The sequence below is a fragment of the Callospermophilus lateralis genome, chromosome 9 (genome assembly GCF_048772815.1).
Source record: "Callospermophilus lateralis isolate mCalLat2 chromosome 9, mCalLat2.hap1, whole genome shotgun sequence".
Taxonomy (NCBI): domain Eukaryota; kingdom Metazoa; phylum Chordata; class Mammalia; order Rodentia; family Sciuridae; genus Callospermophilus; species Callospermophilus lateralis.
In genome coordinates, this window is record NC_135313.1 from 21906716 (window position 1) to 21923766 (window position 17051).

At 38.5% G+C, this 17051-nt stretch overlaps 1 protein-coding gene across 1 annotated transcript in view; it reads right to left on the reverse strand.

Moving 5' to 3' along the window:
• Positions 1 to 5755: 5755 nt before the first annotated feature.
• Vwc2l (von Willebrand factor C domain containing 2 like) overlaps positions 5756 to 17051 on the reverse strand; it is a 145314-nt gene continuing 134018 nt past the window's right edge. Inside the window, exon 3 of the mRNA XM_076866663.2 lies at positions 5756 to 5904. Within this exon, the coding sequence (XP_076722778.1) occupies positions 5756 to 5904 (149 nt within the window). The remainder of the gene's footprint in view (positions 5905 to 17051) is intronic.

The following is a 17051-nucleotide window of genomic DNA, read 5'->3' on the forward strand; positions in this document are numbered from 1 at the left end:
CCCAGACACATCTCTCACTGTATGTCTCCACTCAAAATCACACCTGACTGCTTGTCACATGCGAAATAGACTATTCACCTAAGTAACAAGATCCAAATCCAGCATCATCTTACCCACATCTCCTCTGTTACCACCAGTCCTGATAATGATAACTAGTGCATGATAGGGCCTTTTTATGTGGCAGGCTCTAGTCTAAGCTATCTTATGGATGCTATTCTGTTAAATGTTGTCAACCCTCAATTATAAAAGCTGATTCTGCTTCTTTCTAATTGAGTGAACCTGAGAAAATCACAAAACCTCTCTGGACTTCAGTGTCCCAGTCTGCAAAACGGGAACACCAGTCCATAATTTCATGGTGGCTATGAGGATGGTTGAACTAATGGATTCAAGTCATTGTCTCATGTAAAGTAGCCATTTTAGTGTCTGACACATGGAAGGGGCTCAAGAAATGAAAGTTGAATTTTATATCCAAATTTCCTCCCTTTCCTACTCTCTCCCCATAACTACTGATTTGGATAAATTTTTAAACTGAAACTTAATTCTGAAAGTGTAGCTTTGTGAAAGTACCCTCACTCAAAATCAGTTTGTAATGAGAGTACAGGGACTTTTCAAATTGGAATTTGGGATTCAAAGAATTAAGAGTTCAAGATTTTCAAAAGTTAAAAAGAAAGCCATGTCATTACCACCCCAGAAAAGATTTGGACTATCAAAGAAATTTTGAGTTCTTTAAATTAAATGAAAGAAAGTCTACTCAATGCATTTAATTTTTATTTTATGAAGGATGCTGTGTCTTGTTCATTGAAAGAATAATGTGCCTTGTAAGAATGTAAGGTAGATTGGGGAGAATCAGGCATTTAAACTAGGATTGTACCATTTGAGGCTTGTTAATAGGGCATCACCAAATTTAAGGAAAGTATGGATGAGTTTCCTGACTCAGAGAATTTTTGTCATTCAAAATGAGGGAAATATCTTTCTTTAAAAGTGGATTAGTCCCAACATAGAGCCCAACAAACCCAGGACTCTTCATTTATGGCTTTTCTGCCGTGACTTCCAGTGCCCTCTCCCTGGAACCTGAGACTGAATTGAACTGTAAACAATCCTTTAACAATGGGCATAAGGAGTGGAGAATCGTATACACAGGAAATTGAAATGCAAGAAAGTCTAAACTTGTTTTAAGAAAATATTGGAAGAGTAGAACTGTGTAGTTGTGTGTTGGGGACACCATGTTGATGTTTTCTTAGTGGTCAGCTTTTTTTCTTTCTTTCTCTAACAATGCAGATGATAGCAATTTACAAAATATTGTCCAGTTTGATTCCGTATTAGGGAATATGTTTGTCTCATGGAGAAAGAAAATAACAATTTACTCTTACTCCCGAGAAAAGCTTAAGTACAGAAGAGGTGTTATCCTCTGGGTGGTGGCCACCAGCAACAGTTCGTGCTTGGGGCTCTTCATTTCCCTTTCAAGGCAATAAGTTTCAGGGTCTAGGAGGGAGTTTAACATGGAATGAAAAGAATACGCATTCTCTTTAGCATTTGCCTGTGAACACAAAAGCCCACTCAGGAACCACAAAAAAGGTTCAAATGAACCAGCAGCAAATGAATATATTAAATATATGAATATATTAAATACTAACGATAATCTATCATTATTGCACAAATATATAATATATATTATATATATAAATATAACACAAATCCTAAAATAACAAAAATATCCAAGGTCACATCATACTTCGTAACTGCAATTGGCAGAGTTCAAAGCCCTACTTTGAATTTAGGAGGCAGAACAACCTTATCTTGGAAAATCTAAGAAATTTGAATATAGATTCTATATTAGATCTACTACAAAATTACTAATTTTATTAGATTTAATAATGTATAATAAAATGGTTTTACAAGAAAACTCCACTTTTTAAACAGAGATGATTGCTGCCAGTTGCAAAGGGCTAAAAGATATGATGCTTGATATTTATTTTAAAGAAAATTTAAGGGGAAAAAAAGGTATTATGCAAGATTTTGATAAGTATTGAACCTGGGAAATGGGTAAATGGAGGCCCCTTATAATATTTCCTGAATTTTTGTGAAAGTTTGAAAAATTTTATAAGACATTCCGCTTTGCTACTTCCTGTCCAGTGACCTTGGGCAGAGCATTTAACCTCTCATGTTCCAGTTTTCTCAAGACAAAGAAGTAATTAGAGTGATCCTCCCTCAGAGGTGTGTTGTATGGGTTGAAGGCATCCTGTGGACTGAGAGCTTAGAGCGGCATGAACATGCAATAACGATAGATTATCGTTAGTATTTAATATATCCATGAGGTCAGGAAAGATTTTTCCCACCATTTGCTGCTGGTTCATTTGAGCCTTTTTTGTGGTTCCTGAGTCGGCCTTTGTGTAATGAAAAATGAAACGACACACAGGCAAATGCTACTGCGAATGCATAATTCTAATTGAATGCTACTGCAATGACACATGTGCTTTCAAATGATAGAAGTCACCAAGAACTAGTCATTAAATAATGGGAGTAGGGAGAAGAGAGATTCGGGAAGGAAAATATACCACAAACAATGTTCGCTGGTTAACACACTTTATATTTAACAAAATAATTTTTTAATAATATATTCTTTTACACATCAAATATTGTTGCTAGAATCCCCTTTTTACAGTTTAGTGTTTAGTTTTTTTTTTTTTCTCACTAGTTTTCAGGCACACCATTTTTCAAAGATTTTAGAAACTGAATCATTTTTAACAGGCATCGACCTACAAACAGGATGTTGATCCCTCATTCATTCGAACATAGCTGTAGTTAAAGCCTAGAACCCAGAGAACAAAAGGCAGAGGAGAAATGGTAATACAGAGGTGACAGTGTGGCTGCAAACGAAGCCTTCAAAGGAAAAAAAAAATCAAAACAAAACAAAACAACCAGACCAGAACTATGTTGTTCAGAGTTTGGAAAGAATTTCTCAATGACCTGGGTAGAAGGAAGTTGTAAAATGATGATCGGTTTAGGGGAAATTCTGTCACAGTATAGGTTCATCACTCTCCCTAAAGGGGAAAAAAATTGTCAGTGCTGCAAAGTCTTAAAGGAAGGAGCTTGCAGAGAAGTTGGAAAAGAAAAAAGAAAAAAAAAAAAGCTAGAAACCCAACAAGAGCAATAAAACTCCCTCTCTTGGTAACAGAGGCCACCGAGTAGCTGCCTCTTGCAGACCTTCTGATGAGAGTATCTTGATGGATGTTATCCTCCATTCTAGTAAATTCTTGCTGTGACTGTCCCTGTACCAAAACTTTGATGCAAAATGTCTGTACCTCATCTTCCCAGTTGCACTCTCTTTCTGTTTTCTGAAAAGGACATAGTAACTCCTTAATAATAGATAAGGTACTATGCTACATGGCCCTACTAATGATATGTTCTGAGGTTTCAGACCTTTTTCCTGTCATTTATTATGATTATTATTTCTTTCCAAGAGTGTGGATTTTTGAAGCTGGCAACAGGCAACCTCAGGGCAGAGAAAGCTCTATAATACGTCTCTGTCTAGACACGAGCTGAAGTGTGGAATGCCTTTGCTGTTGAGTGGAGGCATAAATCATGCAGAATTGTTCATGAATGATTCATGACTGTCTATATGATGTATCCATGGTGGCAACTGAAAGGCTCCAACCTTGCCGCAAATTGGTGTTCTAAGGGAAGGCGGCTGGATGCTCTTCCTCGGGATGGCACCGGGATTGCTATTTGTATCATAACACAAGCACAGTGTGCATTTAAGTGTCAGGTCCAACTTGTCGGCACATTAATTTTGGAAATGACAACTCTTTCTTGATGACAGGAGATGCTTTCAGGGAGGTGAGACTGACAATTTTCAACAAAAAAACCAATTGATGAGTCTAAAAATATGATTGTCCTGAAGGTGGACCTATGCTGTTAGAATTGTCACTCCTTACAGAGGCGACTGACCCCCCCCAGGGCTGCTGTTTGTGCATGTCCCAAAGAACTCAAGGGCTTACCCAAGTCATACATACAACCAGAGCAGAAACCACTCCACTGATTATTCTGGACCACTGACTCTAAGCCAGTTAACATTTTGTACCCACTCCACCCCTTTGAAGCCATTAGGCAATGTCTGGAGACATTTGGTTGTCACCACTGGGGGTTGCTACTGGCACCTAGTGGACAGAAGCCAGGGATGCTGCAAAACATTCTAAAAATGTACAAGACAGCCCCCACTGACAAATTGTGATCTGGCCCAAAATGTCGATATGACTAAGGATGAGACATCCTGAGCTAGAATATAGCACTCTACGGGAGCCACTGCAAAACCTAGGTTAGAGTGGGAGCAGAAAAATAAGAACACTAGTAATGAAGACAACCTTGAAGTTTCCTCAAGAACCCTACCAGATCTGCACCAGGGTTTTTAGGACAGGCGAGTGGAATAAGTGACTAACTATGCCATGTGGTCTCAGAATTACAAATTTTGCACTTGGATCGAGGTGGCATCAGATACCCTGTATGTTTTATTTATTTATTTATTTTTTCTGTTACTATACTAGCAGCATTTCCAGGGCAACCTTGAGACTCTTCGAAGGTTCACTTTAATAGTTCAGTATCTAATATATACATTTTAAAAAATGTTCAACAAATGGAATTATATTGTGCAAGACTCACTCTACCCTAATCTTTAATTTAAATCAGCACTTGAGGTGGAAAAAGTGTCCTGAATCTGTATTTTAGACTTAGGGCTGAGCGGTTTTTTTTTTCCTGTAACATGGCAAACGTGGTCCTGAACCATAAAAACTGCTCATGTATAATTCTGGCTTTCAGGCACAGCTGAACTAGAAAGTCAGAAAGGTTCAGAAGGGTTCAGATTCACAGTGGGGCTACTCACCCTGGTTCTGGTATTTATATTGCCCAGTGACAGAGTGGGTTTACAGTGTGTTTAGTTACAAACCAAACTCAAATTCAGCATCATGAAAAAGTCTGATGACTAATGCTACCATTTTAAATACCTGTGTCTCTTTGGACTCTTTAGTCAAGCTCCTGGTGTTCTTTACCTATTCATTTTTTGATTGGCAGTTTCAAGGTTTTGCGAATGTAATATGTGGTTTGTAAGAATCAAATTAGGAGCCCCCACATAACGGACAAAATACCAGTTGCCCACCATGTCCAGCAGAGGGTCCACTGGTGTGCGCACCCCTCTTTTCTTAGCTTACAGGGCATAATATTTACTCCAGGGGTGGGATTAGTTGGATACTCTTGTATCTTCCTGCTTCCCCTGATGCTTCTTTAATAAACCTTTTTGATACATCTCAAAGTTTTCTGTGTAGTCAAATCTGGCCCTTTAGGTACTAAAAGTGGAAAAAAATATTTTAAGAGAAATGGCATGGAGGATGTACAGAAGAGTAAAAATGGAGTAAATCAGGGCCTGGTGAGCTGGCAGGTCGAAGGTATCACCAGGAAGGAGCCTGTGCAAGGCTATTTCTTTCTTTTTGTTCCAGAAATCCAGTCGTCAAGTCACCATCAAGCATTGGTAATTACAAAAGCGGTTTAGATAGCTATATACCATATATATTTTATATAGCAAGAGAAAAAGAGAGAAATTTCCTCTTAGTAAAATATTCACTTTTGTCAACCCTAAAAGGTTTTGCTGGTGACCCTGTTGTAGCTGGCAGGAGTTTGTTTGTTTGTTTTGTTTTGTGTTAAACATGTGCAGTGTAGAAGCCATAGCATTCTCTCCTAAGAACTCGTCATTGGTTGGGAATTTGTCCTACACAGTCTGCTTGCCTTGGCATTCGCGCTTTGAACATTGAGCAGGTTTCCACCAGTCCCCGTTGTGACAGTGACAGATGTTACATTCGTCCACTTTCACTTCAATGCCAGCCGGAATTATTGTAGTTCCTGCAAAGCAGTTTGGACCTGGAACACACACATGCATCGATTAGTTGATTAAATCTGGGAAACTCCCCTTCTCACTCCCATGCCTCTGTCCCCCAAGAGCAAATCCCATCCCCTAAGATATGAACAAAGGGGTCAGACTCTGCTAACAACTTAACATCAAGGAACTTTCTATGCATCCCTTTGAAACTTTCAGCTTACTGTGTTTTGCACATAGCTCATATTTTCCATGTATATCATGCATTTTAAAAAAAAAAAAAGAGTGAGACAATGCTCGAGAATCTTACTGTCTGCTTACTGAGTATGTATGATTTTCTTAATTTAGGTCTATGGATTAAATTTTACTTAATCTCTGGGGTTTAAAGACTGCCAAAGCATACCCTGAACACACTAGGGGAGTACTGGCATGATCTGCAGGACTGGATGGTGCCCATGGTTGATTCTCTCCCTTCGTGGGGTGGATGTGAGAAAATAAGCTCACTCGCTCCCCAGATTCAGCACCTCCTGAGCCCAGTTCCTGGAAACCCCAGCTTGTTTCTTGATAACAATGAATAATTCATGACCAGATGATTTATTCATGTCCCCAAACAAGCTTTGTTAAAGGTTCATTTGATTTTTATAAAAGGAGTTCCTTTAATCTGCTGGCTATCTTTTTTTTTTTTTTTCTTCTTCTTCTATTTTTTTAAAGAATGACCCAAATGGTTTGAAAGTCAGCAGGAATTTTATTCTATTTTTTCAGGTTCAGAAAAGCTTTGCTGCAGAAGGCAACTGTTCATTTCAGGTGCATTTTAAAAAATTCACCAATCTTAGTTTTTCACTTCTTGTCTATATTTCCCCCCCCTTTCCCTTATTTATTTAATCACTTTCTTGCATTTTTTTTCCCTTTGGCCTTCGCAATGTAGGGGTGCTAGTGTTCAGTATTAGTTGATAATATTTTCCAAATTCAAATGGAATAAAAATTATTCCCCAAAATACAATGGATTAGAACAGGTGGTACAAATCACTGGTTTTTAAAACACATTTGGTATAAGTCTTTTAAGTACACATTGGGGTAAAGAGAATCAGCACTGAGTTGTGTCTAGTATCACTGGCCACTTGCCATAGCCACTACAAGGTAGCCTGGCAGCATTTGTCAATAATCTTGCCCTCCTTTTACTTTCTAACCACTTGATAAGACTGTACAAGACTGTCTTTACCAGCAAATAAATGAAATCGGAGGCTATCTGTAGTTACAGTTCATTATTGAAGGCTTGCTTTTTTTAAAAAAAAAAAAAATTTAATTGAAGTTGTACACAATACCTTTATTTTATTTATTTTTATGTGGTGCTAAGGATCAAACCCAGCATCTCGCACATGCTAAGCGAGCGCTCTACCATTGGGCCACAACCCCAGCCCCATGAAAGCTTGCTTTTATAAAAATAAAAACAATTAAGCTACAACATATATTTCTCAACACATAGCTGTTGCATATGTCATAGCTTTAAATGCCCATTGTTTTAGTGCTCCCAGACCTCAGCTGTGCATTCACTGACTTTCCTTCACTGGATGACATGAACAGCTGAGATATGTGCCTGATCATGGAGGAATGGAGAACTGGAGAGACACATTGGATCAACTCTTGACAATTAAACAACTGCTGAATGATCTGCCTTTACCCCCAAGGGTGTTTCTTGTTCTTATCCTATGGTAAGTTCTTGGCATCCTAATTGCTAATTATTTAAGGATAACAATATTAATTCTGTAAATTTGGGGAATTAAATCATTGATAGATTGGATTGCCTTTGAGACTACACCTCTTTGGGAAAATTCAACACCAAACCATGAATGTGTTTTGAACTCAGAACAGAGAGAATATTCAGAGAACTTGGCAGAGTCTTTTCCAGAATGCAGCTGGTTCTCCCATATCTGATGTTGACAGACTACTCTTAGCCCACCATTTCTAGGCCAGACCTGGTCTTCCCAAAGTCAAGGTAGCTTTGGAAAGGGAACTAGGTATGGCTCCAACCTGTTTGAACCAGTCAGCCTGGAGGATGCATGGAGCCCCCTCTCCACCATCCTTTCCAACCAAAACTTTCACTCTAATTGTACACTCTTAACTTTTCCAAATGGGGAAAGCAAACCATGTTATTCTTAATAACAGTTTTAAAATATAGAAGTCCCTGAATATTACCCAGTAAGAATTTTCATAGTTTCTTTAGATGATTTGGAAATCTGATAGAAAAATCTTAACTTTGTACGTGTGTGTGTGCGCATGCACGTATCCATGTGCATGTTTGTATACTGCTGGTGCACAGAAGGCTGCATAATCTCAAGGGTACAATAAGAGGGAAAGGGTGAGAGGAATGTGTAAAAAGAAATTTCTTACAAGTCACTGTGTACATCTTGATGGGATACTGTACTAGAGCTCTGGTGTTCTGGTGTTCGCCCCTTCTGCACATGTTGGTGCTGTGCTATGACCAGTATGTATTGAATTAACCTCTATACATCATTTCTTAAGAGCCATTGGGATTTGTTGCGCTTTAAGCCCAAGAAATATTAATTATTTTGATGGATATAAGAAAGAAAGATGGATGTAAGAAAGAAAGATGCTTCTCATGTGCCAAAACTGACCAAAGGCACTGCCTATAATTAATATGATAAGCTCTCTACTGTCAATCTGATGACTAGAGGTATTTTACAGAATCAAAAATGCTTGCTTGATCTTATTAACTTTAGTACTACAGTGATTTTATTGGTGCCCTTCTGAGAATCTCAGGTATAACTACAGCAAATCTCCAGTTTGCTGTTAATAGTCTTATCCACTTACAAGTAATTTAGATAATTGTCAAGCAGAATGGTGGCCCTGTTTAAAAAGTGTTCTGGTATTAGGACTTTCTCCTTAACAGTGTGACAGAAAATGCTAATTTGCTTTGAGCTTTTGAGTGTTCTACACGAGTTCCTTACCTAGGAAATATTTCTTTACTCCTCTCTAAAGTCCTCCTTTTATTTGGGGGCTGCTCTCCTTTTGCCATGGTCTGTGTGAAGGGGTAAGTTGCTTTGAAGAGTGAACTCAGTGGCGAAGCAACGTATTTAATGCAGACCACTTGGAGAAGCTCCAGGGGGGAAGCGATGAAAACGATTCAACTGAAGCCTGGCAAATAGGACCTTTGAGGAAAGGTTAAAGGGATTGGGATTATTTAATCTAGAGAGAGAAGACAGAGGAATAACTCAATAACTCTCAGGGAATGAAGGCTTGTTACATGAAGAATGGTGACTAAATGTGTACTCTTTTTTTTTTTTTTTCTGGGGCATAAAATAAGAAGAAATGGAGATCCACTGATTCTCAATGAATTGAACACACACACACACACACACACACACACACACACACACACTCCTCGGATATCTGAAAGTTGAATGTGGTGATTCCCAACAATGTGGTGAGATCTTCCTTAGAGAGCTTTAAGAATGGAAGAGAGGCCTGGATGTACAGTTTAGTGTACAGCAAGTGTTTGGCATGAGGTACTGGGTTCAATCCCCAGTACCCAAAACAACAAACAGAACAAAACCATGTAGGAGGTCTATCTGTCTAGTATGGTCTATATTGTCAGCAACTTGAAGGGAGAAACTGAATATCTGTTAGTTCTTATGGTCCAGGACTAATGCTGCGTCTAGCAAATATTAAGCCCTCAGTATGGCTTGTTCAACTGAGTGAAACAGAATGACCTGCCTAGTTACGCATTGGAAACAAATTTATCTGAACCTATAGATCAGACCCTATCTATTCATTAGGCCTCGTCTTAGTAACATAGGTATAGAAATATTGATAATCAATGCAAATGCATGGTGATGATTTCTTTAACACTGACTTCATGCTAGGAATTTGTCTCATTTAATTTTTACAAAAAAATCATAGAAGGAAGGAACACACTCTTACCTCAGGATATGGTGGTTCACAGATAGAAAATAACTTGCCTGAAAGCACAAAGCCAGGAGGTAGCTTCAATGGGATATGAATTTGAATCTCTGTGACTCATAGGAGGCTTCCAGTTGCCCAGAAAAAGATTTTGGGAATTCATTGCTGTGTTGCTTTTCACAGATCCTGAGCTTCTAGTCAGAATTAATAAGTCCAATTCATTTTAGTACTAGGATGCATACTGAGCTAAGATTGGGATGTGGTTAGAAAGCAGTGAGACTGTTTATCTATTGAATTTTATGCATTTACTGGTTATATAATGTGTATTCATATGGTCTCCAGGAAACATATTTAAAAAACAAACAAAAATTCCCCATGGAGAAGATGCTGTGTGCAGTGAGGTATTCCTTAAGGCAGAGTGAAATTCCCACTGGTACTGGGTATAGACTGTTGTGGTTTAGATATGAGGTATCCCCGAAAAGGTTATGTGTGAAAAAATGCAAGAAGAGTCAGAGGTGAAATAATTAGATGATGGAGGTTGTAATCCAGTCAATGGATTAATCCACTGATAGAAATGAACTGGGTGATAACCGTAGGTAGGTGGTATTTGGCTGGAGGAGATAGATCACTGGGGGCATGCCTTTGAAGTTTTTATGTTGTCCCTGGAGAGCAGAGTTCTGTTTCCTGATTGCCATGTCCTGAGCCACTTTCCTCTGCTCCACCTTCCTTCATGATGTTCTGCCTCACTTGGGCCCAGAGCCATGGAGTCAGCTATCTATGGACTGTGACCTCTGAAACTGTGAACCTTAAGTAGACTTCAGCTCCTCTAATTGTTCTTGTAAGATCTATTGGTCACAGCGATGAAAAAGCTGACCAAAACACAGACCAACCAAGAACCATAATGAAAGTGGCCTATAAGTTGGGAAATCTGGTTCAAGTCCTGGTTCTTCCAGTTGATTATATGTGACTTTAGTCAAATGCTTTGTAACTCAAATACAAAAGGTGACCTGGATTGTCTGGTTTGTAGAGAGGATTAAAGTTGGAAATGCAATTCCCCACCCCCTGGGAGTTGAAGATAGTAGAAAAGAGGGGGGAAATGGGAATACTTCTACCCAATAATATTTTTCTCGTGAAACAAAGATTTCCCTACTATTTTGAACTTTTCTGAGCATTTAGTTTGCATATCTAATATAAAAACTGTTTGTAATTTTTTTCCACATTAGAAATCAACCCAAGAAATTGTACAAGGAAGAGCAACATCTGAAGTCTACAAAAGCAGAGCTGCACTGGTGAGGTGGCCGTGGGAAGCCCATGCTCAGTCCAAAAGCAGTTCGCTTTTCATCTTCCCACCTGAGCTTCCCCAGCCACCATGGGGCACCTGCACAGTGATCAGAAGAAGAGCATTTGGAATATTTTCTCCAGCTTTAATAACCCAGGGATTTTAAAAAAGAAAGCTGCAGAAAATAGAAGGGTCTCTTCATATTTTTGTTTCTAAGAACTAAACAGATTCATGTAGTGACTGAAACGATATCTTTTTTCTCCATAAGCCCCTAAATTTTCCTTACAAAAGGGTGCATAGAAAGTATTGGAAAAGGAAGTCAATAGCCATTCTTATCACGCCTCCTACAGATCTATATTTGTGTGCTTGTTTTTTTAATACATTTTATTCTTTATTGGTGTATTATAATTATACAGAACAGTGGGATTCCTCATGCCATCTTTGTATATGCATATAATATAATCAATCTCATTTTCAAGTACTTTCCCTACTCCCTCCCCCTGTCTACTTGCTCTACTGATCTCTCTATTATTATTATTAATTATTATTATCATCATTAGGCATTATCATTATATATGATATATATATATATATGTATGTATATACATACATATACAGGGACAGGGATTCATTGTGGTATATTTGTAAATGGATATAGAATAGCTTTTTTGGAAGGGGATACAACAGGGATTGAACTCAGGGGCACTTGACCACTGAGCCACATCCCTATTTTGCATTGTATTTAGAGACAGTGTCTCATTAATTGCTTAGTGCCTCGCTGCTGCTGAAGCTGGCTTTGAACTCATGATCCTCCCGCTTCAGTCCTGAAATACTGGGATCACAGGTGTGTGTCACTGTGCTCAGCTGCAAAAGTTTGTTTTGATGTTAAACATTATTGGATCATATATAAGGAATAAATAAATAACCTGGGATAAGTATTGTGAAGGAGAGGGTCATAGAGCCACTGGTGGTAACAGAATCTGCCTCAGTTCGGTGTGTATGTTGTGTTGTATGGGGGTGCTGAGTGAGGTGGAGGTGGAATGTGACCCACTAAGGAAATAGAATAAGCTAGTGGGATTGTAGTGGTGGACAAGTAAGAGGTCAGTGAACTTCCTAGAAAAGCAAATTGGGGTATTGGTGTGCTGGGCCTGAACCTCACATTGACTTGAAAGAGGAAATTGCTAAATATTCAGGAATTTTGTAATTACCATTATTTTGTTGGCTTGATTGGCCACAGTAGGTATATTAAGATCACCTAAATCAGAAAAAGGTACAAAAATCTGCATTTTACACTGTTCCTCACTCCCTGTCCCCCAAATTATAAATATTTGTGAACATAACACTTGGTAAGAGCTCAAAATCCAGGGCCTTATTGACCATTGAAGTGTTTTTTGTAGGTGTGTGTGTGTGTGTGTGTGTGTGTGTGTGTGTGTTAACATGAGGTAAAGACACTGATTCAGTAAATTGCACCAATGTCACTATATGATTGGTCGTAGAACACCTATGGATGAAATAGAGAGGCCCTGCCTTGTCCTAGATATAGGACTTGTGAGATTGCAGGCAAAGACTAGAAGTACGATGGTCACTAAAACATTCTTTTCTCCTTTGCTTTGAGGCATTACACTATCTGCTAAAATGCTGGGGTAATGTTAAATTAGTGTTAGCAATTAACACATTGACTTGAATTAATTGGTCAGATTATGCCTTATAGGAAACAAAGTGCTAAGGGAAAAGGCCCCAGGAAATGTGTGATTTGATGTGAAGAAGGCAAAGGGCTGGAGGGCAGGCAGAGGTAACCTCTAGGAAGATAATTTAGTTGGGATCCCATAGTGGACCAGAATGGTGTCCATGTGATTGAGATACTAGGCTGTTGGGAATAGAGGAGAAATCCATGAACAAAAAAGTACTTACTGAAGGAAATTGCATCCAGACTAGCCAAGAGAACCAAGTTGACAGTAACACAAGGAAAGCAAGGGCCAAAATCATGCCACAGGGTGGGCCCAGTGAAGACTCCCCTTGGACACAGATACAGCTGCTGGCCCCACCATTATCACCAGCACAGGCCTCTGGATGCTGCTGTTGGAACCACTGGCACTAATGCCTGTCAGACGGGCCCTGCCTTGTGGCCTGGGTCTGTGCTTCTAGAAATCACTAGGTTATAATTCAAAGTCCACTGCAGGTATGACTGGCAGACAAAGCCTTGCCTGCTCCTTAGGAGCAAGGAAAGCTGGAATATGAATTCCTGGCATTGGTAGATTTTCTAGGGGCTTGGGTAGGCATTCTTCATAGGGAATTTCCTCAATCATAGAGAATTTTCCAAATCACAGAAGAAGGTAATTGTTCACTTCTGGTGCTAAGAGAACAGGAAGAGGAATCAATGAGGGCAAACTTCTGAGTGCTATTATTTACTCCAAATGTCAGTCATAATCCTATATTCTCCTATTCCTGACTGTACTGTTCTCTCTTGTTGGAAGCTCAGATGAAATCCAGACCCAGGGGACAGCACTCAATTCAGATAATGCTTTTAAAATTCTTCTAAAGAGCTTTTTATGCATGACCTTATTTTATCCTCACATGAGCTTTTATTTTCTTTGTTTTACAGGTGGGACGAGACATAAAAATGTCAAATAACTTTTGCAAAGTCACATAGTTAATCAGAAATTGAGCTAGGATACAGCTATTTTTTTTCCATGCTTCGTTTCAGAAGACAATCTTTCTATGCATATGAGCTGATTTTCCATTTCTTCCAAGATTTGATAACACCTGGGATGATATGGTAAAGGGAGAAGGAAACAACTAGTGTGTTTAAATTACTGGTGTGTGTGTGTGTACATGTATGTGTGTGTGTATGCATGCACATGCATGTATGTATGTACAGGTAAAAGGGTGAATAGGTGGAATAAATAGATGGATGAAAAGAGAGAGTCTGGCTGCAAAATTCCCTTGTAGGGCAGGGAAATGGCCCCTCAAACAGCTGCATGCAACCTTTTCTCAGTACTTGGAAAACAAAATTTGCTCCCAGAAAGCACATCTGGCTAAGAAGGCAATGTGGTTCCAGCAATCAATGGGGAAGGCAGCCAGATTGGCACAGAGATTCCTCAGGAGGAGATGGCTTGTCCATGTTGCTTCTCTATGCAGGTGCTCTTTAAAGTCGGGCTTTTAACTTCCCAGAGACTAGAAAAACCAGGCTGGTCATGACCACTTTATGGGTGCTTTATGATTATAAACTAGTATGGTGTCCCTGAAAACCCTTCTCTGACAACAACTTCATATTGCTTAATAGTCCACTTTGGAGAATTGCAATCTCTGGCCTTGATTTGAAAATGTATTATTGACACTTGGTGTCTTTTAAAAATTAGTTGTAAATGATCTTCCTGCTGCATAAATGAGGCAGATTCCTATTGTGTAAAGCCATAAACATCCTATATTTGTTTGGCAGAGCATCTAAATCATTGTTTCAGCAAATAGTAGGCTTGTAGGCTTCAGTTGGTGATTGAATTGGATTGGGCTCTGCCTTTCCTCTTAGCTGATTTTAATTCTCTGCTTCATGAAGTCTGATATATGTTATTGTGCTAAAGAAAAGCAAATAAGCTTTCTGATCAGGTACACCCATTTTCAATTATTAAAATATTGGAAAAATCTTTCTATAAAAACTTGTAATTATAGTTCATTGCACTTAAAATTGGGCCAAATGCCTGAAGCCTTTCTAAGTGAGGTGTTTTGATGGCTTTCTTCATCCTGGACTGAGAGTAGCCATGAGATCCCCCTTAACAATTGGAGCCATCAGACCAGGAATGGAGTATCTCTCTGTTTTCAGTCACTCACCTCTACATTACTTTTGAATCCTTTTTATTGAACCAAAAACCAAAAAGCATCCTCAGATGGAAGTGGCAAGATTCAGGAAGCACTCTTTTCTCTGAGGTTGCCCTAAAGGTGACTGTTAATCATTTTATTTGAAAATTCAATATTGCCCAACTCCCACACAAATTTCAGTCTGAGAGCTCCAGAGAGTTTTCTGGCCCTTAAGTATGTAAGATTTATAGCTTGGTGTTCCAATTAAGTAAAATGCAAGGGCTGGAGCCGAGAGAGGAAGGACAGTCAGGCTACACAATAGAGATAAAGGCTGGTTGCTCTTTTTCTAATTTCAGGCAAATCAGCAGGCTTTGAGTACCAATAAAGTTCAGATTCAGCATTAGCTGGCTGCCTATGTCCAGTCTCACCTTCAAAAGCCCGTCAGAAAATGGCTGGGTTTGCCATCTGCTTAGTTTTGACTTTGAATAATAGAATAATCTTAGTCAAAATTTCCATACGGAAAGAAGACTACTCTATGTTGTAAGAGTTTTGAATGTTTTCCACATCACTGTCATATTTCTTCTCAGCAATTCAGACCCATTTCAGAGCTGAGGATGCAGAAGTTCAGAGAGAGAGAGAGAGAGAGAAGATAAGGAGAAGAGATTAGGACCCTGGAACCATACTATCCACACCACAATCCTGCTCCTGCCATTTGCTAGCTGTATGAACTCAATGTCTTCAGTCATGAAGTGGGAATATTAGTAAAACAATTAAATAAACTACTTTATGAGAGTTTTAATGGGCAAATGAATTAACATGTAAAGTACTTAAAACAGTGCCTGTCACATAGTAATACTTAATAAATGTTAGTGTGTTAGTTTTTGCTATTTATCATTCCAATTATTCTTATTACCAGAGTTATAATCTGTAGGACTTTGAATAGGTTATGGGTCCAGGTCCTTTGATTTCTAGTCTAATGTTTCTTTTCTTTCTTTCTTTTTTTTTTTTTTTTTTTGTTTTAAAACATGAATGAGGAAGTTTATCTTATTTATGTTAATTAATTTTTTTTTTTTTTTTTGCAAAGCAAGTAGGCATATGGTGGTAAAGTCATTGTGGGCTTCCCCCAGGCCTGCTTACTGTTTTGATGAAGAGAACCGGTGACCAGTGCATGGCTGCACCATTTGTTGACCAAGAAGGGGTTCATTAGGAGAATGATTTAAAATGGATTTCCAAGATTGATAATGGTAAATGCTTTTATTTATGGAAGAAAAGGGACCATATATGGTAGGGGAAAACCTAGTTAAAGACTAAAACAGAGATTGCCACCCAACACCGTTGAAGAGTAGTCAAAGACACATAGATCTAAGAGTAAATGCTCACCAGTAGCAGAAATATTGAACAAATGATAGTACCCCATGCATTCTTCTGCTGTCATTAAAATGAATAAATTACAACCTCTAGTTGACTTGCTGGGATTTTTGTGAGATATTATTGAATAAGAAAGCAATTATGCAGAGAATAGTGTATAATGTAATCCTAGTTTAATAAAGCAAATGTAGATAAGCAAAGTTCTGTATATATGTTTGCACAGGATTAGATGAGAAAGGAAGAAAAATAAAGCACAAATACATTGTTGTTAGCACAGATCATACTGGTAGGAGGAGGAGTTGCTGATGAGGGAGGATATGAAGAGGATAAAGAGGCAGGAGAACAACCAAGTTTTTAAAAAACTTCACTAAAGTAAGGCTCCATGGCATATTTATATTTGGTTCCATGCATAAAAATAAAGATATAAATGCTGGTATTGGCATGTACTTTAAAACCAATGTATATGTTTTATACATTGATGTTCCTTTTTTTCTTAAAATTTGTGATTAAATTGATAACACATCTGGTGCACCTTTGAACTGAGGATTTGTGGTGAAGATGGGCGCAGTAAGGGAAAGAAACTTCAGAGCCCTCAGATTCTAATATTCTTCACTTTAAACTCACGGGGCTGCCCTGTCCATTGCAGTAGACACTAGGCTCTGTGTGGCTATGGAGCATTTGCAATGGGGCTAATCCAAGGTACAATCTGCTGCAAGTTTCAGAAATAGAGATTTCAAAGACCTTGGACATAAGAGAAAAATAACTTAAAATAATTCAGATAAAAAAATTCATCACCTTTTTTATACTGATGACATGTTGAAAGCAAATATTTTG